This window comes from Necator americanus, chromosome I (assembly GCF_031761385.1).
Source record: "Necator americanus strain Aroian chromosome I, whole genome shotgun sequence".
In the NCBI taxonomy this organism is placed as follows: Eukaryota; Metazoa; Nematoda; class Chromadorea; order Rhabditida; family Ancylostomatidae; genus Necator; species Necator americanus.
This window is the reverse complement of record NC_087371.1, coordinates 16,329,981-16,354,738: the sequence shown is the minus strand read 5'-3', so window position 1 is coordinate 16,354,738 and position 24,758 is coordinate 16,329,981. Positions and strand designations below refer to the sequence as shown.

General features: G+C 41.6%; 1 protein-coding gene across 2 annotated transcripts; it reads left to right on the top strand.

Moving 5' to 3' along the window:
- Positions 1-4,938: 4,938 nt before the first annotated feature.
- On the top strand, positions 4,939-24,564 carry RB195_005766 (uncharacterized protein; the record flags this gene model as incomplete). 2 transcript variants are annotated; one of them, XM_064178490.1, is made up of 23 exons in its annotated part: positions 4,939-5,030; positions 5,082-5,168; positions 8,685-8,810; positions 8,978-9,101; positions 9,439-9,512; positions 9,567-9,660; positions 10,031-10,186; positions 10,239-10,408; positions 10,943-11,075; positions 11,707-11,832; positions 12,022-12,128; positions 15,667-15,794; positions 15,905-16,002; positions 17,734-17,891; positions 17,952-18,052; positions 18,112-18,272; positions 19,509-19,604; positions 19,656-19,770; positions 23,188-23,266; positions 23,374-23,484; positions 24,178-24,253; positions 24,309-24,383; positions 24,445-24,564. In XM_064178490.1, 23 exons carry the CDS (start codon positions 4,939-4,941, stop codon positions 24,562-24,564), a joined length of 2,607 nt encoding a protein of 868 aa, XP_064035532.1. The 2 variants fall into 2 exon arrangements, with proteins under 2 accessions (XP_064035532.1, XP_064035533.1); XM_064178491.1 differs by lacking the exon at positions 4,939-5,030 and having other exon boundaries at positions 5,110-5,168.
- Between the last annotated feature and the right edge of the window lie 194 nt (positions 24,565-24,758).

Here is a 24,758-nt window from a genome sequence, read left to right as displayed (position 1 = left end):
AATATTTCAAGTAGCATTGTAGCATGCGAAGTTTCGGCACTCAGTTAATCATTACGGGAATCTGACGGGAGCTAGAGATCTTTGATTTGTAGTTTCGTTTCTACAAAACCAAGGTAGTCTTACCTTCGCTTTCAGAGTGCTTATTCATTTATTACGCACAATGAGGTGTCAGAGGAGTTGTGGCAAGGACAAGTACGGTAGATACATAGTGAAAAGGTAAAAGAAAGGGTACAAACGAGCTGAGATCGGTTCCGTATACGATTCTAACCTAGGTGATCTAGTCTTCAAATACTCCCACACTTAGGAAGGCAAGTTAGGTATCTAAGAGCTGAGGAGTGATCAAAGCAGGAGCCAGATATTGGTGTAATTTATTCACATCGGCCAGCAAGATGCCTTCTTCCCATAAAAGACATAGGTGCAGCAGTACCAGATGTGTGGTACTCAGCTTCTGAAGACTCGGTTTTCAAGCAATCTAAGCAGTGTGTATTTTTATGTTTTTTTTGGGAAATTTTATGACGTTGCATACTTAAAAGATTCATATTGCGCGTTTATGTTCGACTAATGGCGGCTACTTCATATGGAAAACTTTCAAGAATGTCTCATCGTCTGAAGGAACAAAGCAGTGCACAAGCTGCCATGTATGCAGCATGTACGAGAAATCGGCTATTTTCCTGCAGACTCGTTTTCGTTCACTTGCTAAAGAAGTTATGCGTTTTTGCTTCATTCTTAAAAACGTCATGGTTTTGCTATGATGAGTTGCAACACAGAACGGATGCATTTTAAGCACGAAATAGCCTTTTTGGGGGGTTTTCTAGAGCCGACCAAGCGTCAACAAATTTGTCATCACTGCAAAGTTGTCCGGGGTTACTCGGGCCTGGAGATTACCAGCCTCTGTGTGCTAAATGCGTATTGATTCACATAATATTGGCAAGATATCTTTGAGGATTTCCTACAATCGCTTTTTCTGTTTTGACGGAAAGGAGAGGGATTTAGAGATGCTCGCTTTCTACTTCATTTCTCTTATTTTATTTTATTTTTTATTTTTTTCCCTTATAGTGATCGGTTTTTACTGTTACGCATGTAATGGATGGAAACCGGTTGATCTTCGATAGGTGCATCAATGAATCAATATTTTGTGGACTCATTTATACTACACTTGCAGGTATTGATGCCAGTCGCCAGTTTGCGAGGCGCGAAATTTTAAAATGTCATCGCACGATTGGAAATGTGGTGAATTGCTCATAAAATTCTGAAACGTTGGAATTCCGGGTGAATTATTTGTCAGCGAACTGAAAACTGCAAATTCGGAGCCGAAGAATTTGTTTCGAATTTGTCTAGGATTCTTGCACATTCTCTGTTTGACGTACACCCAACTGAGACTTCTGATGCGATACTTAAGAATATTTGCCGATTTTATCTGATTTTCTTCGGATTTCTTCGGTTTCGGAGTTTTCTTCCGTCTAACTTAACAAATTTTTTTCTGAATCTTCCCCAAATCATCTTTTAAAAGCGCAATTCTTGCTTCCTTGTTCCTTTTAACTGTTCTCATTTACCCTGAAAGATCGCGTCCTGCTCTACTCCTTTTATTTCCGTTTTCAGCTATTTACGACTCATCTCTCGCTTATTTCCAATGTATTATTTGCGTCTACTTTTCTTTTTGTTCTTTTCATGCAGATGTTCCTTTGTATCTTTTCTTTTTTCACAGTGATTTTGCCCCCTGATTTTGTTCTTCAAATTTATCATGTCGTCTTTTTGTTACCTACGACTACGAACCAACTTACTTCCTTTCCCTCTATCTATCTACTTACTTTTATCCCTGTCTCTCAATCTATTTACTGTCTATTCCTCTGCTTGTTCATTTATGTCGTCACTCCTTCCAGTCTGATACACATAGTTGTGTATAAAGAAAAAGTGATCCATTTACTTTATAGGAAAAACAATACCTTCAAAATTTGTATTATCTTCACGTTGTCTGTCAGTCACTTAGACTGGATTCGTCGCCGATTGCTACACTTTCCGTCTGTTTGTGCATCTGTTCTTCCATCCGGCATCTGGAATAAAAGATCCGAAATCATGAAACATCTGAAACGCACTCGTTTTTTATGAGTTATTCCTTGCGGTGACCACAATTCCGACGAGCTCATTTCTTTCACAAAAAAGTGCTCGGAACTCATTTCAAATGCAGTCATATAGCTGTTTCGAGTGATTTGTGTCCTTTTCACGTATAAAACCCGGTCGAGTCACCCCCGCTTCTTGTTCTCTTCGCTCACCTTTGATTGATAGCTGCTGGCCCTTATGCATAGGTAATCGGGCCAAGCTTTTCCTTCCGCACCTACACCAATTATTTCGTCGACCCGTAAAGTCTATTCCGCTGTAATGTGTTGATCTTCAATCCTGCTATTTTTATGCTCCTTGACAAATGCTCCCAGAAGTTGTTCATGACCATATCTAGGAGGCTACAGCGGCATGAACATTTTCTTTAGAAGAATGGGCGGAGCTCATTCTCCTAAAGAGACGCGTATTAAGCCGCGGGTGCTTTCAGTTTGTGTTTCTTTAGACGAGATGGTCATGCTTTGTCGGCGAATGTTTCTTTTCGAAGCGAAAACTTTTTCGGATCCTTTATGGTAATGATTAATTTTGAAAATCCACGTAATAGTGGTGCGAACACATCAGTTGTCCTTGTTCGCTGAGATTGCCCTCTCTGCTCGCTTCTTGATGTCTATCGCACGTTCTGAAATTTAAATTGAAAATCAGGAAATAAATCAAAAAAGAAGGAAAAGAAATAAAGAATTAGCTTAGAAAATTAAAATTTCGATTTTAGAATGGAATTACACAGAAAGCTTGCATTTTTCATCATTTCTATCTTGTCTTCACTAAAATCTACATCTGACAGCTACATATTTTTGTCGCTTAAGAGTGCAACTCTCTTATTAAACAACACTATTTCGTCTTTCTGTCTATTGTCTGCCTTAATTCCGAGCACTCTTGCCGTAGACATACCCACGAATACACAAAACTTCACTATTAAGTATTAGTGGATATGAATAGGAAAGTATAGAAGTATGAATATTTTTGGATTTATAGCGTATGAAATACAAGTGATTCAAAATTAACATTAATAAATCTATGCATATGGATAGTAGAAGATTCTTCTTGCTTCTGAAATTGGGGTTTTTGAAGAAAATTTTTGGATCCTCAATTTATTCTTTATTTTCGAATGAGTCTGAGTCAGAAATGTCAGACCAAGTAACTTGATGAATGGGGTGTACATAGATGTGGAGAGCAATCGAAAAAGGGTTGCAGTCATCCTGGAAGCACAAGCACTGGCCGTTTTTCACTTGATCTACTTGGATTTTGAAGAGTACGCAGCCTCCACTAGATGTTCGGCTTCATTAGGATTCTGCGCCTGCTGCATTACTGAGCGCTGCATGTGAGCTCTGGATGGTCGCAATGCAGCGAACAATGAAACAGAAACCTTGACAGTAATCATATCTGTAGAAGCCTACAGAATATTGTGAAAGCCAAAAACTGTACACTAGACTATTTTTTTCGGATATTTTTCTGTCTTTTCTTTTGTTCTAGCTCTCACGAAGTATGTTTTATTTTCTGCTTTCTTTGGGTGCACCATCGGTGTATGTAAATAATAAATAAACAAATAGAGACAACAGATTTATGTTTTCTTGCTATGACAGCGAGGTTCTGGTGAAACTTCACTCATGGCCTGATGTTTCGACAAACTCCTCTTTATCAAAGGCCTGAAAATGGCTCGAGGTGTTTGATGCCATGCATATCTCAAAAACTCCTCCTCTCCTCGCCAAGCCTCGACATCGTTTTAAGTACACCATGTAAGAACTCCAAAAAAGAAAACAAACTGACCAGTCTCAACGAATTCCGGAGCAGGTGAACCGCAGCGTTCCTACGGACTGTCACTCAAGGCCAAGGAGATCTATGCACTCCACAGTATCCTTAAGTACTGGTGTCTGTAGCGCTAAGGAACTGCACGTGGGACCATCTTATAGCCCACAGAGTGTTGCGAACGGCATAAAGTCATTGGTAGTTGATAAGCACTCACTTCTGTTATTTTCCTTTTTCCTCGATTCCTAACGGAAATTCAGAATGCTTCCAGCGCCTTCCTAATAGATAGACAAGAGAGTCGACATATTAGTTATTAGAACACTTCGGGAAGGAGTTATTGAATAGTTTTTATTGTAGTTCCAAATACTGAAAGGGAAGTAAATTGATTCCCCTTTCTTGTTACCTCCACGGCCTCATCCTCGGAGTTTCAGTAACTCAGCTTAAAGAATAAATGAAACACGTATGCGGCTACTTTGTGTTAGCACAACCAACCGTAAACAGTCGTGGCTAACGACGCCCACAAAGCATGCATTATTTTATTGTTGCATTTTGAGTCTGTACTTTGCATTCAGTTTTTTTTATATTGATTACTTCACTAGAATAGTTTATTGTATTGTTGTTGCTTCACCACCGTAAAAACATAACAATTTGATAAATGAACGAATGATGACTCAGGGAATTTGTGGGCGAGTCGTTTAATCTGGAAGTGTGCCATCCTCGCGCAAACATTTTTTTCGTATCAATTGAGCTTTATGCACAAGCTGATTTGCTGGGAAATGCTCACAAAAAATCGTCCAAGTGCGACCATCCGTCAAATTCAACACTTCTTTTCATATCTTAACAGTCGATCCGATGAATTATAGCTCCCAAGGTCCCCTTTTTAACATTTTTTATTAAGTCAGTTTGTGCGCAAATGAAATGGTTTTTGGAAGTGCAGTGTCCACTTCAGCTTACCTGTTAGCTGTATCAGTCACCGCATTTTCCCCTCTCTCCTCATCTCATCTTCACTCCCCTTAATGACTCCTGCGACCAGTATTGTTTGAGCTGAACTAGCTTATTCTCATCCGAATGTTCTCAAAGGTCATGTCTTCTTTTTTTGACGGCAGCACTTACAAGTACACGAATCCATCGATTTTTCTCCAATATCTGCCTCTTGTGAATACTTATTCGTTTCGGTTCGTGTTTTTTGCGTCAATTGTCCTGTCTTTTAATCGATCAACCTTTAGTTTTAAACTATGTATTGATGAAGAAATCATGAAGAGAATACGGCGAATACTCAGCGAGGACTTTGTGGATTTCGCGGAGCACACCAGGTACACTAGCCTTCTTTGCTGAAATTGGTGGTTGTCAGGCATTCCGGGAGAGATGTGATCCTGATTTGCTGTTTCACCAAGGGAAACGATTTGTACCTATGTATGAAAGTGAGAGTAGGACGGTTATTATGCTGCCGTTTTGCAAATGCCTTTACCTATTTAAATGTAGCAGTTCAATAAGCAAATTTTTGTTTGTTGGATACATTTCTTGACACGTTTTCTGAATCAGAGCAAAGTCGGGGATCGTGTTTCAAAGAAAATATTAAGACAAGGGTCTAATGAATGATTCAAGACATCTCTGTTTCTGGTCACTTTCATATCAAAAAACCTTGCATGTTTTTCCAGTAATCTTATGGCATTCGACATGAAACAGATATAACCGGCCAGTCAGGTTTTTTTCAAAGTTTTAGGAGAAAGCGAGGAGAGAAATACCTACTAGTGTCTATATTTCGTATAGCAAAGGATTTTTAAGCTTTGCTGTTACTATTGCTGAAAACAATTTTTTTCGCTCCCAGCAGTATTCGAATAATCGAGTGTTTAAATGTCGCTTCGAATATCGAATATCTCTAGCAATAGAAAAATTCGGAAGATTCGGTATGGCTTCTCCTAGCAATCTTCATTTCTGGGCAAGCATTTCGAATTTTATTTATTAACATTACTATAGGTATTTATATGCCCATATATTTATTTTCGTGATAGAATTACGCTAAAATCCTTATCTCAGAATTAATCCGTAAACAAATACGGTGAGAAATGTGCACCAGCTAAACAAAAACTTTCACATCTCAATTTACGTGATGAAGGTGATATTTGTATTCTACACAGTGCAGAATTCACGTATCGATTCGCCTGAAAATTTCGCTCCCACGCCCTCAAAGGTTATAGAGGTATGTAGTGCAATCACAATCCTCTTTGGGTGGCACACAGGAACGTGCTCCTAATCGTTGTACGTAATCCACGTACTTTTTCGTATGCACTCATAAATCATCTACAATCATTGTGACTGGTGTCAGTGATTCATAAATAGGCTTAAAATTCAATGTCTCGAGTTAAATGATCCAAAAATGCTGCGAGTACACGACTCTATTAAAGCTAGCTAGAGATACAGTAGATTACGGAACAGTAATAGTTGCGGTCAAATTACCCCGTTGCCTAAAGGCAGACACACTAAATCACTGGAATATCGTCAGAAAGAAATAGGCATTTAGATAAAGATGTTTCCATTTTATCAGTCAAGGTATAGGATAACTAAAAGCTCCTCCATTGAGTGAATATTTTTACAATCGAAACGATTTTGTGGTCAATCGAATAAGTTGGAATTTTCCGGATATTCTGAATGTTGAAATGATGAATGCTCAAAGTGCTGAGCATCGATAAAGGATTTCAATTTACTTGAATAGCAGGTAATTTAAAGAGTAGAATTTTTAATTCTTCGCCATTTACTTCTTCACTGTTCGATATTCTAAAATAGGAAGTTTTGGAGAGATGAGTCGAATAAAGTTGAAGGACTATAGATGTGGAAAATAAGATGTATAAAATATTTTTGGACATCATTTTGCAGTCGAAAATCTAAAAAAACAGAATCACTACGAAATCCTAACAATCAGCTGGGAACATTCTAATTTATTTGAATTTGAAGCCTTCTACAGATAGGAGTAAATGTGTGAATGTAGGACTTCTTTCTTTTACTTCTCGATAGGATCTATACGATATAATGTTCAATCGCATTATAATACTAGTTTGAAAATTCGTTTTTTGGTTTTCTTTGGAAAATAAACGACTGCTTGTGTTAGTTTCGCGAATAGGTAATCTAAGCGGGATGAGTGCAATGGTAACTTGAGTGGTAGTAGTGTTTTTTGACTACAGAAGTCTGAGATGATCAGCATTCCAAAGCTCACTTCGTTTGAAATCTCAAAAGACCACAAAATCAAATCGACATTGGTTTTTGCACCTTGAACAGATTAAAATGCAGTTTGCGCTGCGGGTGAATTGGTCTGACACATTGCCAAACACGTGCATATGAAACCGGTTCCTCGAGAGCTTAGTTGGAAATCTGCACTTTTCTCGAGAACTTGGGACTTGCAAAATTATTGAAACCAGAGAAATGAGCTTGCTCCAAAAGAAATATTTTCTCCGGTAAAACAAAAAGGAATTTCGGAAAACACTTGTAAATACTTTTCGGCGTTCATTAAGGGATAGCATGTCAAGAAACTGACGATATTGGGGTCTCTGTGGGCAAATGTAGAGTTGGGATGCCGTAATCGTCCTGAAAAACGGCGTGGGAAATGACCGTAGCTCCCGCGAGGTTGGTTAGAAAACGCCGCCATTGTACAGAAGTTTCTTCAGCAGCACTGTTTCATTGTTTTTACTTGAACAAGCCGCCGAGAAGACCTCATTGGTCCTCCAGCGTTCGCTCGTGGATCTGGTACGTGCACAGGGATGCCGCGATCTACGGCAACTCGTAGGAACAAACGCCATTTCTTGGAGATGATTAGGGGAAATCGAGCGGAGTAGGGCCATACTTGCAATGTACACCTCGAATTCCATATTTGCCATCAGACAGAACGCGAGAATTATGTTGGAACAGAGGTCCCAACACAATTCTTTTTAAAGGAAATCAGTTGGAAAGCATCATTCTTGTGCACAACAGCTTATTCAAGTGAAACCAATGAATAGGCTGCTGAGGGTACCGGAGGGTGAATTAAAAAGAAAACACTTTCTTAACTTTATTTTTTATTGAAACGTAAAGTACAGAGGACAGGGTTATGTATGGAATATCAGATCGGACAAATGACCACCACGGCCTTGCTGGTACATATGCTCTCCTTCGTCGATCTCCGAAACGAGAGAGTACACGACCAGGAAATCTCCGATGCAGTAATTGGATTGTTGCCAGGTCGCACAATCTCGTTGAAATCACATGACCTCAACACAAGTTCCATCCAATTTAGGCATATGAACTCGGTTATCATGTCGCGATATCGGGCACAAGTAACAGTAACTGCGTGATCAGGCTCATTTTCAAAAAAGGATGGTCCATTGACGCCTCCAGCCCAAAACCCGCGCCAAACAGTGACATGTTGTGGATGCTATTCCATATATAACTCTATCCTATGTACTTCATGAACGAGCAAAGAGTAGAGGGTTGAAAAATCAACTGATCGTCAGACGTGTGAAGGATCAAGGGAACACAATACGAATGTATTATAATTAGAGGGCAAGAACAACATAATTAGGCGAGGGACAGTACCGTATGCAGCGCAGCGGAAAACATCAAAGGTTAGGAGTTCTTAACCAATGTTCTTAAGATATTCATAGATAAAATTGTTTTAGCGGATTGTAATCTTCGAGTGTTAATGACAAATGCTAGCGTAGACGAGCACGAGCGAGTATCTGTGGCCTTCTGCGCATAGTGGCAGTGCGCGTGCGGTGGATTTTTGGCAACAACAAAAGAGAATAAAATGTGTCACATTGGGATATTTACCATTGCTTTGCAAGTTATTGCGAATTTTTCAGCGCTCACGGTATTCCACGTGCTTATGTATCGGAGGGTTTACGGCGTAGCTTGTGGTTGCTACTATTTTTATGTTGTTTATGTGCCTTTGGTTACCAGGCGTATCTTATTGTACTCAGGTTTCTCAGGTGAGTCAAAATGTTAGGCTAAGCAGAGGATTTTACCGTGGCCAGCCAATTCACACTACATTGGGGCTTTTTTTTTGGGAATTTTGAGTGGTAACATCTCGCTATTATTCTAGATGTTTTCGTAGTTGAGATCAGCTCCTCGGTTTATCAATCCGGCCTTGTTGTAGGAACGACATTATCGTTGGCGTAGAAATAAAATTTGAAGAGATTCGTTTTCCTGCTGTTACTCTGTGCAATATGAATCCCTACAAGAACTCGTTAGCACGTCAGACAAGCTCCATAAAAAATGCAGTGAGTTCACCTCGTTATCAGTACAACTCCAGCACTGTTCAGTTCCTTGGCACCGTCTTTACTGCATTAAAGGCATCACCCCACGAATCTGAGGTGGTGCAGATTTCAGGTGGAGTATTCGTATGCGGGATGGGAGAATATGGAGAAGCGGGTGATTCTGTCCATTTCTTCCTAATTGCCGTAAAAAAACGGCCCGGAAGATACGGCTTCAAGCGTACTGGCGCACTATTTTCTACAGGGAGTTCGACTGAAGCGCGCCAGCCTTGTGCGGCGAATACTCCACCTGAAATTTGCACCACCTCAGATTCGTGGGGTGATGCCTTTAACGTTATTTTAGCTCGAGTCTTTCGAAATAGCTATTGATCGCACATCGGGTTTTGATCTGAAGGAGAAGGGGGCGAGAGAAAAACGGTATGTCACATATTCGGCAGATTCACAATGCGTCAAGAATACACAAACTTCCAGTTCCACCGATTTGCTTCTGTTGCGTCCTGCTCATGTTTACTGTCGGAAGAATCAGGATCATTATTCAGTGGATCCAGAAGGAGACGAGCAATGTGTACTGTTCCAAAGAGTATAGCTCAATTTACTGCGTGCGAATGTCAGCGAGAGTGAGCGAGAATAAGCGAGCTTAGCAAGGAGCAAATCAAGCCATAAAATCAAAAATTATATTAAGTGGAATTTGCGGGCAATGCATATTGAGTGACTGCGGTATGAACGAGTGATGGCAGGGATATATTTTGGACGAGCTATTTTTTCGAACCTTCGAAAGCCTTTACAATCCTTTTAATCCGGGAATCCGTGACACCTAAACAATCTAAACTCAAGCAAAAAAGCGTTACAGGTGAGAGCGAGTTAGGAGTGCAGGCGAGAACGAGCTACAATTTCCCCGCACTTATGTATCATACCAACAAGGCTCGTATTTCCAGATCTGTCTTTCTTTTCGTAACGAGGAATTTTACTGGAATTGTGCTCCAGAAAAAGATTATCATATTCAACTGTGCCCAAACAAAAGTGAATCCTCAACGCCCAGCCTCTGCTACTGCCAAAATCAATACTGCATAGAAGTAGAGAACCAAGTCAAGGTGTTGTTGATATGATTCCCTCTGTTTTGGTCGAACTGATCGCACTGTTCAGATCACCGGTCGATGGCCGTTATCGGTTTCACTGAAAGATTGCGGAAACTCCACCAAATGTCTTTGTGTGCTGCCGCACAATGCCGATACCTCGATGGCGTCATCAACATACTGCGCGTCACTTTCAAAATGGCAATACACTTTCTGCAACGGTTGCGACTGGTGGGGAAGGTGAGTGGTTGAAATTTCCGAACATCTGCACCCAGACGTGATTCCCGGACATATTGACCGTTGGCAAGAAATGAGCCAAAAAGTAATAGACAATGTCTTTGGAGAATTTCTGACAAAATGCGATATGAAGCGTATCTATCAAATCTATCCTCTGGTTTTGGGTTCGCTTGCACAAAATTGCTTGGAATGGGAGGGATAACGTTGAAATATTGCAGGAAAATTGTCCAGTAATGGTTCTGGTAGAATTCGTGGGAGTTTTTAGATATTCTAGATAACAAATTTAAAAAAAAATGTTGTTGTCAATGTCCATTGTTTCTACTCTTTTTACATTTGGTTGTATATCGTTGGGAAGCAGAATCCATTCAATGTTAATCCTCGAAGTTGGCGTATGATAGGTTCTCTTCCCTTTCTCTCCTTTCTTTCTTTCCGTTTCCTTTTCTTCATTTCTTTCCCTATCCCTCTCTTTATCTCTTGCTCAAAGGACTATTTCGGTTTTACAATATTAATGCGTTTAATATTTCTTACGAATTTCAGATGCACGCGTTCGTTTGGCTTGACCGGCGAAGAGGAATGCGTATGCGATGAAGAATCGCATGCACTTTGCTTCGCCATTGAATCTGCAGCCAAACATTATGGAAATCAAAAAGGCGCTGGCAACAAAAAACATGTACGACAACGCTTCTTCCTGCTTCTTCAAAAGTCCTGTGGGAATAATTAACTAATTAAATTGCGGATATAATATCACAGTGTAATAACACATTATAAATAACGAAACAAATAATGAGGTACATTATTTAATTAGAACGAACATTCTTCAAGGATCGCTGTCTTTTTTGTAATGTTCAACCGATTATAAAGGGAAGATGTGCTCTTTAGGGAACAAAGAGTGAACGAGTGCGAAAAGAACAGTGACGTACAAAATTTTCATTTCTGTGGTTGTTTGAATTGTACAACGCATTGAGGATCGGGTAATAGTGAGATAAAGGAAGCACTTGAAGAAACAAAACGATATCCTTTCTTACTTTGTTTTCATTTCATTCTGGACCGCTCATAATAATTTGCAGATGTCTGGAAACGTTAGCTTTTGCTTGAAGACCAGTTCCCATATTGTTGTTTTATATCCAATCGAAATACTGTTTCGAATTGCAAAATACACAGCTTGAGAGCATTTCGATATCGGTCAATTTCATTCGACTATCAAAGTTAGCATACTTCTTATATTTCCTAAAAAAAATATTTTTAGTGGAAAATTTCACGATAAAATTGATGTTAACATTTTCTGATGTTTCACGCTTTAGATTCGCGTTCGTCGTGATAAAATACGAATCTATGAAAAAATTCTTAGTCAGTACGAGGGAATTCTCGCCGTCTACTCAATGTGTGGATGCACGAGTAAACATGGATGTGTTGCCATCAAAGAGAAGGTTCGGCGGAAATTATTCATTCATTCCCACTGTCCTTTTCCTTTCGTTTTTGAACCAAAAAACACGCAGAAGTAGCTGCATGGTTTTTTTTTCGTATGATTATGATAGAAACAGTATTTGCCGCATATATGCATGTAGACAGGGATTACCACTGCCATTGATCTATATTAATCTTCTGTTAATTTTCAGCAAGTGACGAACACATCTGCTGCTTGTCTCTGTTTTTACAATAAAAAGAACGACCAACTATGGCCGTGCTATGAACAATCACAATGGCAGGAGAGGAAATGCTCGCGGTGAGTAGCAGCCCCAACTAAGGAATGGGCATGATTACAGTAGCGGTTGGTGAAGAAAAACGCGCCATGAATGAGACGTGGCCGTAGAAAACAATTAAACAGAACTACATCGACGTAAAATGGACTAGCAAAGAATGAGTGAAATGAGAAAAAAATGAAAATAAGTGAATATAATCACAGAAAGGAAATTAAAAATAATTTATCTGCAGTCAAGTGTTGGCAGGTTACGAGAATCTTTATTGAAATTCCACCAATTTTTTTAGAACATTCTGCCGAACGCTTTCAAGCTTGAGATCGTGAGGAATCGCGGCATTTTTTCCCGATATAGAGAGCACAAATTATTGAAGATAATAAATTTACTTTTTTGCGCATGGAGCATGAGAGATCATAATCATCTTTTTTTGGTGAAATTAATGGATATGAACAGGTGTATACGATTTCGAAATTCCGAATGTTACTTCCTATGTGGTGGGCCTGCTTTCACCAAGCGCAATCAGGTATGCGCCTTCGGAGCGTACGAGCTATATAACTTGCATTGTTGCGTGGCGCTAGTTTTCCAAATCTTGCTAAAAGATGCAATGCACTGCCAGAGCCCAATTCAGCATAGCGCTCCATCCAAACTGCCACGATATCTGCTAGCGCCGTGTGCTGCACTACAGGGAACAGGCATCGGATTACGTCCCGTCATCAGCATCAGAAAAAGAAACTACATCACATACTGTGGTGATGCTGTTGAGTGGAAAATAGGGGGCTGGTCGGTGGCTGTGAAGAACTGCTACCATAACCTTTTAGAGGAACTTGGCTCAACATCGTAAAGAAACGCCTTTGTACAACTGCGAAATCGCAGAGGAGTCAAACTCTGGATGAGTGCCCAGACACCTGTGGAGACAGCTGATGGCTGCCACAAGGACGCCTGTTATGATAAACTCAATACAGTGGTGTTCAAAATGCCTAGCTAGCAGGCGGTCACAACGGCAATCGTCTGGGAAACCTTTGCATGCAGACAACTCTCCATTGTTACTTCTACTAAGACAGTACGGCGGCAAAATGAAGAGGTGTTCACAATGCCAACGAAGTCGCTGTTGGTGAGGCAGTGCTGTCAATTTGGATGGAGCATTTCAAAACCCTGGTGAATAGAAAAACGCCATCATCCCCCGAACTGAGTATGTCCAACGACCGCTGTACACCGGGATCAGCAAAGAACCGTCGGCAAAGTCGGAGGTTCTGGTTTGTGCACAAAAAATGACGAATGGAAAGTGTGGCGATGACGACGGAAGTGTCAAAATCTTTTTCTCCGTCTGCGATTCGTGAGTTGGCCAGATCGGAATTGGATAAGAAGAGCATCCATTCAGTATGGATTGAAAAGATACCTAAGAGGTGGAGACGCTATCATTATTCCCTTCCACAAAAACTTATCCATCATGAAACACCAGAACTACAGAGGAATATTTTTCCGCATTTAATGTACAAGGTCTTAAAACGGATCATCCTGGATCGGCTTATCAAACATCGCGAAGAGACTACGAGTCGTGAACAACCCGGCTTTCGCCCCGGTTGATCTAGGATTGAAATGTGTTCATGGGTGTTCATCGTTAGGATAGTGACTAAAGTTTGGCAACGATATTCCAAGCCTCCAAAGTTGGCTTTTCTGAACTTTGAAGCCGCTTTAAACTTTCGCTGAGGCCGTCATCTCACGTTCTTTAGTCGACCTCGGGTACGCCGACCATGTAGTAATATTCGCTTCAAGCAGCGCGGAGTTGCAACATATGGTCGACGTTGTCTCCAAATAACCTGCAGCCTATGTTTACTCTGGAATGATAAATGAAAGCGGATGTGGGTCTCCGCGAGACACTCAGCAGGAATCTGAGCTAACGGATAACCAGTTGAACTTATGGAAAAGTTCTCTTGTTTGAGTTGGATGCTGAAACATGGCGGCAGCTGCGAGAGGGATAATCAACAATGAAGCTCTAAGGTTAGTTTTACGCTCAACTCTCTAATGAAATGTCCATGCTCAACTCTAATTGCAAACGAAGTCAAGCTACAAGTCTACATCTGCAATTCACCCCATCACGAAGTAGACGTGAGACTTGGGCAGCGCCGTCAACGATAATGAAGAAGCTTTACTGCATGCAGGTAAAGCTGTTTAGACGGATGCTTGACTACTTTTGGCGAATGGTGTGCTATAACGGAGAATCTCACTTAAAGGCATCACCCCACGAATCTGGGGTGGTGCGGATTTCAGGTGAAGAGTTCCTATACGGGGTCGTAGATTATAGAGAGGAGGGTTATTCCGTCCATTTCTTCCTATTTGCCGTAAAGAACTGTCCTGAAGATGCGGCGCATGAACAAGGCTAGCGCTCCTGTCGAACTGGTTGTAGAAAATAGCGCACCGGAACGCTCGATGTCGTATCTTCCGGGCTGTTTTTTAATAATATAACGATAATTAGGAAGAAATAGATAATCGAATAATAAGATAAGAAATAGATAAGATAATCATCGTTCTCTCCATGATCTACGACTCCGTGTAGGCATAACCCACCTGAAACTCGCACCACACCGGATTCGTGAGGTGATGCTTTTAAAACTGGATATGGTGCACCGGTGGAACGCGAGGGCAACATCAACACCAACTACTCCCACCCTTTCAAGTAGTCGCAGAAAACTACCTTCGATCGCTTGGTCACATTATAAAGAGACCATCAGACTGACTTGTCCAAGTTGCCTCGAGCATGCTTCCAGGTGTATACTAGAAAAGGCCACCTGGACATAAAAGGAACTTCTGGACGGAAGCAAGTCGTGAATGAGAATCTGAATAAAGGTGTTGGAAAGGCAGGTCAGACGGGACGCAGTGTTTCGGAGAATGTGAAGCAGCGAAGGGTGGACAGATTCTGTGTGAGCTCTAGCGGAAGATCGAACAGAATGGGCTCAACTATGATTAAGGACGGCGCACCTCGGTGAGGACGCGGATAACCCGCGTTAGGCCATTACATTACCCCGCCGTTCATCTCAAGTCTACATGGAACACACCTGGAATAAACCACATTTTAAAGGGAACACCTGAATTTCTTTTTCTACTTTAATGCTGCCCAAACCATTCCTCTTCTGTTTTGGCGGATCACACGGTCCATTGCGGCAAAAACCGCATCGGGGTCACACATTTCTGGGGGCAATTTGTTAGGTCAGTCAATATCCGTTCGCCATCACTATCTCCTATCACTTTGGTCTTCCATCAATACTTCCTGTTATCATTTTTCGTTAAGAGTTGGGCTCTCGCTCTATTCCTAAGAGTTTTATTTTTTTTTTTGCTCAGTGGCCTTATACCTCTTCTGGACTACTTTAGCTAATATTCTCACTGTATTCTCACTTGATATTTGCGGTTTTGAGTTCATGTGGTGAGACACAGTTTTAGGATTTTTGCACTATTCAACTCATCACAGTTTTTTTTATAAATTAGAAATGCGTCCTTATTAGATAAATCATGCGCATGAAACGTAGCGCAACTTACAAAGTATCGCTGAAGTGCCCGTCAAGGTTTCAGATGCAGTTCCTTCGGTGATTGTCATTTCGCTGATGACACAAGCGATGCTATATATGACTGCTTTTGTGCATTGCCTATACGAATGTGCGTTCGGATCGATCCACCTGATGGAAATGTCACTGATCTGTGTTAGTTCACTTGTTTTACAAACGTCCATTTCTGCTGATTACCATGTTTTCGTTGTCAGAAGACCTTTTCACTACATTGCTATTAGTTCTGTCTAAAAAACTTCATTCAGCGGAAAGAATTGTGAAATTCTGGGATATTCTGCCGTCCACCACAATGTCTCCGATGCTGAAAAAGAAAGTGGATCGTGAAAAAGCCTATGGATACACTGTAAGTGATCAACACTTCAATCTCTTTCCTTTCCCAGAAATTTTCGTTGAATTGTGGAGTACACTTCTGTCATGAACTTTTCTTATTGTCGATCAGGTTGGCGGCAGACTGTGGAGGGAGCATGCAGCCTCTCTACTTCTAATATATAATCTCTTTTGCAATTTTGCTAAACTTAAAAAATTGGAGTCAACAAAGAGTTAAGTTCAAACGTATTCACACCTCTCACATTAAGCTCCTAAGAGCGATCAATTGTCTGAAGTCTTATGTCGTATGTTTGGAATGTTCCGTTAGTGTTGCCCATGTTCGACTGTCTTTGAATCTCGGCATGTTGAAATGTAGTTTTTAAATTGATTTCCTTGAGCTGTAGCCAATATTGGTATTGAATGTCTTTATTAAACAACGGCTAACGTTTCGGCGCTATCGCCTTCGTCAGAGCCTGGAAAATTCAAAGCCACTAGTGATTTATCCTCTCAAGCGCCTCGTCACCTTACAGAAAGCATCCAAATGGTAGGCAAACTCAGACAGCAACACATTGGCTAGTACTTAATTCATTAGCTAGACTTGTTAACGTAACAGACCACCACGTACCATAACCACGACTCGCAAGGGTTTAATATAGGGACCTCACGCCCCGTAGATGAAAATCCGCATAGGTCTTGATATGGGGAAAACTCGTTTGTGATAGCAATGCACTCATCCTTCTTGTTCATTTTTGTTCCGGTTATCCAAAAGGCCTCTAGTGTTCTGCGTGCTGTGATCTCAGACTCGTAGGATAATATATGAACTTCTATCTCTACTTCGGAGTTTGGATGACATATTGTACGGTGTGCTCCAAGTGGGGAGAAGGTTTTAGATTTTGTGAGTCCATCTAGATGCTCCTTGACCCTAATACACAGTGGACGTCCCGTGTCCCCTATATAATCGTCACCGCACAACCTGCACGTGATACGATACACTACTCCTGATACCATGCAATCACCCTCTCTGCCACACGGGCAAACCACGCAGCTGGGAGTTGTGCAGGGTCGATCATACGCACGATTACGTACCAGCTGACCCTTGAGGTTCGCTGGAGGTATTTCCATAACCCTCACGTCATTCTGTAGACCCGCTTTTCGTAGACAACCCCGTACCGCTCTGCTCATATCATCAGATATATAAGGTAAACAGAAAGGGATCTTTTCTGGGCCATCCACTACGTTGGATCTTCGAGAGGGATGCCGTGCTTGTCGGGTAGCACCATCTTCAGCTGGGTACCCATTGGATATTGCTACTTTATGGGCCAGATTTACAGACCATTTTTTTCCGGCTACTCGATGAGACTCTTGCCGCCGTCCGGTTCATGCTACCTATAACAATTTTTTCCATTTTGCTGGGATACGCTGAAAGATAGTAGATTAAGATGTTTTTGCTACTGGGTTTCCGATACCACTTAGTCTTACATATCCCATTTCGCAAGTAAATGTGCACATTCAAGAAAGCCAACCAGTTTTCTATCGGTCTCTTCCTTGTGAACTTAATGTGCGGACACTGCTGATTGAGAAGATTGTTCCGTAAGTGTTCATGAAAAGTCAGCGGCGCCTGCTCTCTCGGTTAATCCTCTACGATCTGCCTTTGATATGGAGGAATATGCTGTGTTTTTTGCGGATTTTAGTGGAATCGCCGGGACTCCTGATCAAGAGAAACGCGTAAAGTGTTCTAGGTGGAAAACCTCAATTATCGGACTTTTAGGGAGTAAAGGATCCGATAGCACTCAAAGCAAAAGCCATGGAGAATATCATTTTTGCTGTGGATCAGCTAACCGAGGTTGAGAAATGGGCCATCAGTTATAACAAATCGGAATTCATCATTAAATGTTCGTTCAATGGAAAGGAGTGCAATGTTAATGAGTGAGTCAGTTCAAATTCTGAAAATTTGCATTGAAATTTAAAGAAGCTCTTCTTCTTCAGGGATTTTGAGGCCTATTTGGATCCGTCTTTTGGTGCATGTTTTACATACACGGGAAGTCGCCACATGAACAAAACTAACGAAAGGGCTGGCCCCGCCTACGGTACGAACATTATGACTGCAGTGTAATAACCCACAGATACTGCTTCTTTTCGATTTTAGGCTTACGTCTAGAAACTTTCGTAAACATCTCCGAATATTTACCGACAACAGAAGCAGCTGGTGTTCGCTTAACAGTGCATTCTTTGCTGGAGCAGCCGTTTCCGGACACACTTGGATATTCAGCCCCAACTGGTTTCGTCAGTAGCTTCGGAATTAGACTGGTTTGCCAATTTCCTGTGTAATTAGTGAATAGAGAAGTGAAGTAGACTCATTGGCATGAATAACGCGCTTCACCTCTACTGCTCAATGTACTCGTTGCTACCAGCGAGTAAAATTCATCATAACCTCATTTATAGTGTGAGCCGGGCTGATTTGGTAGAAACCAGCAGATGTTCCTGAATCATTTTAATTTTACCATGCAGCGTCTAAGTTTTCTTTAGAAAAAAAACGTGATAAAAATTGCTCATGATATTCTTTTTAAAAGCTTTGTATGTTTGTTCAAAATCGACTTTGAGACCTTGAGACTAGAAAATGATAAAGCAAAAACGAGACTCACGCTGACACACGTTAAGTGTCCTGGAAACTATTTTGTAGCCCACGAAAACCGGAGACAATTCCAGTATGGGAGTTTTAGAATTCCGGAAAAGAGTTTCGACCTGCATTTGTGCAGTTCGTTATGTGGCGGTCTTTTAAAGAAGAGTTTGGGTCATTTATGTACCAACAGAGTACAATTCTCACAGCAGATCCCCTAAGTTAGGGACCAGAAAGGAGAAATAAAAATATTTGAGAGTTATAACCGAAAGCATGGGTCACCCATTACAGTCGTTATCGGAACCTTTTTCTTCTCACTTTGTGCTTTGAAATCGAACTCTTGAAATCTGGTTTTTCTTTTTTTTGTGCACGGTGAAATCCGACAAACCGCTAGAAGCATGCTAGATAGCATAGCATCCGTAAGGAACTGTCCTTTATTGTCTAACTGTACTTTGTTCCGTACAGTAACTGCAGGATCCGAATGCTTTCTAAACACTTCAGTACGGAGTGAAAAGGGTTGTTCTTTGGGTGCAGCGGGTTAGGTAATCCGTTCTAGTCGTACTTCTGTCTTAGCCGCCTGACGCCCCGGGGCTACGTTATAATCTACCTCTCTACCTTAACGCTAATATGATATCAGTGCCAATGATTTAGAAGTGATACAATGAAACAATGCAACTGCAGGCTACTTTTTTAAGCCAATTATGAGCATTAATTACTGTCTATGCTATGAGATTCATTACATTTATTACGATTCAGAATAATGAATTAAGGCTGTTTTCTATGATAACAAAAGTCGTTTGTTATTCGCGATACTCACAGCATAACCTGACGTTCCGTATATAATGCGCTAACAACTGAAGGAAGCAAAAGCAGAACACGACCCAAAAGATTGCTGTGGAAGTAAATTCTTGTGGATTGTCCTTTAGAAATCGATGACGCGTCTTCCAGCACCATACGGTGACTGTATCAGAGAAGGGAAAGATGACGATTTCATTTTTGTTGACAAGCAGTACAATACAGAGGTAAGCAGAATTTGCAGTGGTAAAATTCCTTTCGACATCCATGTTATTTAGGGTTGCCAACGCAGTTGTATCCAACGACATTTGGCGACAAGATGTGGATGTGGTGATCCACGTTATCCACCATTTAGAGCTACAAGAAATTGCCCAGTGGATGATCCTGCAAAAAGTGAGGGACACATCCAGGCACCGGCACGTCGCGTTGCACTCGAGGCGTTAGCGTAGCGACCGAGGTGCTATCTGAATTGCAGTAAAAGCGGTGCGATCACTTAGCGCAGCGCAAGTATCGGTTCCTTTGCGTAACACTTGAATTACACAAGGTTCCTGAAAAAAAGCTTTCCCTCAGCGAACAGATGCCGAACAATTTTTGTTAGCTTGAGGTTGAAAGTCTCACAAAGAAATGAACGAAAATGATAACATCTGTACCAATTATCACATCTTGCTGAGGTCCTTTACAAATGTCTGCGTCTGCCTTTCTTTCGGGTTGTGTACCATAGTGAAGCACTCGGACTTCTGTCTTTATATGAGTGGTCCTAATATAGTCGAATGAGAACGACTTTAAGCTTGATGAACTGCATAAGCGGCTGTGCTCAAAGCCAGGCGGATGAGCTAAAAGTTGGGACTGCAGTGGGACTATAGAGCAGGAAAGGTGCTGTCCCGGCTCGATCCCAATCGCTGCGCTCTACTCTATCGCTGCTTCGATCGTAGCCGCTTACGCGATTGCACCTAGCTTCATGTCGTTTTGACTCAGCTATAGAATGACTCTCTACTACTCTCTACTGTACAGTGGCCGTCCAGGAAAGACTGCGTGTTTTCGGATATTTTTATGAGCTGGCTAGAAATTAAATCAAACAAAATGCTCCATGCGTAATCAAATGTGTAGATGATTTGTCATTATTATAAAACATTTGATGTTTGGATCTCGTGTACAACATGGAGGTCAGGGTGTAGATTACGAGTATGAGCGTGGCAACGCTTTCCCTCCCCTTGAAAATCGGCATCCCCTTGAAAAACAGCGTAGGAAACGATGCTACATAGTTCCTACGAGGCAACGTGCCATTTTTGGGCACGTCCGCGTCTACGAGCGAGCGGTCGAAGATCGATGAGGTCTTTCCAGCAACCTATTGATTTTTTTGGTTGGATTTTGGTTTTAGTCTATTCAAGTAAAGGTAATGAATAGGCTGCTCAGGGAACCGGGTCGAGCAACTAAGGCCGTTTCCATCGCCGTTTTTCAGGACGATAAGGGAGATTGAACGTCGTCGCACTCACTTCTAATCTACATCTCGAACTCTGTATTGTCCATAAGAGATCCAAACACCACCCTAAATGTCCAGCTAAAGCCGGACTTTAGGCTTTTTTTGGTGTTCGCTTCGGTCGCCTTCACCGATCAATAAGAAGTAGCAGTAGCAACGCTTTTTTTTGTAGAATTAGAATTGTTTTTTTCTATCAACACTTTCGCCATTTTTTTACCCGAAAATTTAAGCATAGATGAAAGACTTTATGGTTTTCTCCTAAATGCGTCAGTTCTATATTTGGAGAACAATCAAAGTTGATTTTACATCTACTTTTCTCTAAAACCTCCACAATTTGGAAACATTATTCAAAGTATGAGTTTCCTCCGTTTTCAACTATTAGCAACGAATGATGTGCTGACATGAAATGACGTGAACATGAAATGACATGAAATGAAACCACTATCGTTGTGATAAAAAATAACGTTCTACGTCAGATCGCGTAAACTGTAGGCTATTGCGTATTGCATTTAAGTCTTTTTGAAGGAAGGATATTAGCAGCATCAGGGTGACATGCTAGGAAACAGATGTGCGAAGGAACCATAAAAACCCATTTTACAGCGTTGGGGCTCCCGCGCACCAATCCGATGCAGTGGAACCCGTCTCTCCCCACTCTATAGGTTTCTGGCACCAGCGCACCATTCCGACCCCTTGGGTCCTATACCATTATACAGCTATCTGGCCCCGGGGCACGAATTCGACGCCGTAGGACTCGTCTCATCCAATTTTACAGCGCTGAGGCTCCAGCGCACCAAACCGACAAATGGTATCCGTCTCTCTTATTTTGGAATTTCTTAACTGAGACACACACATACACAGACTCACGTGGCAGAATAACCCTTTCTTATATAGCATGATAAGTCTGTTACCATCGTGGAGCTCCCCCTAGTAACTTAGGCAAAGGCTCATTCGCAATCGCGTATCTGATCGTATTTAGACTACACCGGAGTGTGAAAGATGTCCGGATAACAACGAGGGTGATTGCGTGAGTTCATGTTTTGTTTATATGACCTCCTGTGTGCGGTGTGGTGACGAATACATAGCAGAAACAGCTAGACCACTGTGTATTCGAATCAAAGAACACCTGGACTGCAAAAGGAAATCATGTGACTCCACTGCATTAGGTGGTCATCGGGTGCGGCGTCATAACGGAGAAGATTTTGAAGTTAAGATCACGATTTTGGCGCGCAAACCTAGTATTGCTGCGCGCAAGGCTCCGGAGGCCTTTTGGTACCACTACGAGGGCCCAAAGATGAATCACAAGGAGGAATGCCTCTGCATTACGCGGGAACTCGCGTCCTGTTTAAGGCTGCCATTTCATTGCGCTAGTCACGTCACAAAAGGTTTCTAGCAGTGGCAGGATCAGATAGTCAGCTGAACCTAAGGCACGATTTTCTCTTCTCCTGGTAGCTATGAGGCCCAACAGTGAACGTAAGACTTTCTTTGTTGGACGGATAAGGCGTTTGACCGGATTAATCACGTTCGATTTCACCCTTTCAGGCTCTGAAGAAGGCGATGTTGCCGAAACGTTAGCTGCGAATAAAGGAGAGTAACAACCTCGTGTCCGTCTCAGTTAAAAGCATCACCCCACGAATCTGGGGTGGTGCGGGTTTCAGGTGGGTTATGCCTCTACGGAGTCGTAGATTATGGAGAGAATGGTGATTCCGTCTATTTCTTCCTAATTGCCGTAAAAAACGGCCCAGAAGATGCGGCTTCGAGCGTTCCGGCCCGCTATTTTCTACGAGTTCGATTGTAGCGCGCCAACCTTGCGCACGCGCCGCATCTTCCGGACCGTTTTTACGACAAATAGGAAGAAATGGACGGAATCACCCTCCTCACCTTAATCTACGACCCCGTATAGGAACTCTCCACCTGAAAGCCGCACCACCCCAGATTCGTGGGGTAGTGCCTTTAAAGAAATCAATTATAGCATCATAGTTTGCGAATTTGGAAGTATACATTCACTTAAAAGTTTATTTACCCTCACTAATATATGAGAAACTAACTTGCTTTATCAAAGCCAACATAGATGGCTACATAACTTTGGACAATGGTGAAAAGGTAGAGTGCTCGCCTATCAGGTGCGTATAGTTCGGAACTTCACCGGTGAAGAATTTTGTATCATAAACTATATCCTATCAACTACTAGTACTTAATTTCTTACTGGTCTTTTTTTGTATATCTTTGGTCATACAAATTTATTCTTAGCAACTTGCACAGCTTCCTTGAGTTTCTACTGCAGTCGTTGACGAAGCGCCTGTTAATATGGTAAAACACATCATTTATTTTTTTAGGAGAATGCCTAAAACGTGAAATTTCATATGCGATGCGACATTCAAAGCAAATTGGGTGCAGATGCAGCCAACCGTGCAGGTATCGTTTGGGCAAGGGCTTATGAATCAAAATTATTAGCAATTATTCGAACATATTACAACACAATACTACCTTCACTACTACTTCTGAGTATGAATGTTTTCTAGCCAGGATGTTTATTCTGTATCGTATTCGGCATCACGCTGGCCAGCTGTGCCTGGAGATCAATCTGGTTGCCCAAATGGAATGGCACCGCATCACTGTCTAATGTATAAAAGGTTTGTAGCTCTCTGTGTAAAATACGACGTTAAGAATAGCTCTTTGTTAGTTTTTTTTTTTCGAGAAGAGAAATATTAGAAGGTTTGTAGCTCTCTGTGTATACAATGCGCTAAAAGATTGCTTTTGGTGTGATTGAGTGATTTCTCAAGAGAAAAATGACACCACAAGACCCTTATCCTGAGACTGTTTCATAAGCAAGTGTGGCGGATAAAGACTGGTTATTGAGTAGACACATTGCAATCCGGTTAGAATGTTTTTATCTATGGTGCGATATCGCTTAATGAGCAGGGCACTCTTGAAGGTCACAACAGCTCACAGGCGACTGTGAGCGTTGTGCGACGACATCAAACGAGAATGACCGCATAGGCGTCCACTGTGAGTTTTGCTGTTTGCTGCCCGTAGATCTCCGATTTTTGTCCGGATTGTATCTAAAAAGGTGGCTGGAATAGTAGTATGACAGCTGGCTCGCCGCCGGAGCTAGCATGGGATGGTGAGAAATAATGGAAAAGGAATTGTGGAATTGAAACAGAAATTTTTCTCGGTACTGAGTTCTGAGAGCACGGATATGTAAATCAGTTTCAGTGGTGATTGTGGTCGTAGCATTAGCCACGGGTAAACAGTGACGCCCGAGAGCTATATATAATCTCGCTGCACCTATGAAATGCACAATATGATCCTTTTTTCTCTTCCAGGGAACAGGGTGCTATGATAGAGGTCTACTTCGAACAATTAAACTACGAGTCATTGTTGGAAAGCGAAGCTTACGGGGTAAATTCAGTTCAGTGTGTACAGTTTATTTCCCCATGAAGCCTGTGTGTTCTAGTGGCCGAATTTGCTCTCAGACTTCGGCGGACAACTTGGTCTTTGGATGGGCGTTAGTGTTATTACAATTATGGAAGTGAGTCCAATTCGCTCGTTTCCGAGTAGACTATTAGCGATGTAAGCTTATTTGTGTTCAGGTATGCATTCTTATCTTCGATGTGATACTAACTATTTTTGGAGTTACAACAGGACGCAAACGTACGTATTCGGCGAAGAAAACAATGTCAACTTTTCGTTACAGTATGACTAAGCACTAGAGTGAAGTATAGTTGATAATGGTGCATTTTAAATAAATCTATCTATCTCTACTCTTATCTGTGATGTATTATTGTTGTGCATTGCATCACACCTTTATTCCATTTGGTACTTATACTCTCGATGTAAAGTGTCTTCTAGTATTTCTGTTCCCTTGTCACTAGCATCGCGGAAACATCCCGCGCGCAATTGCGGT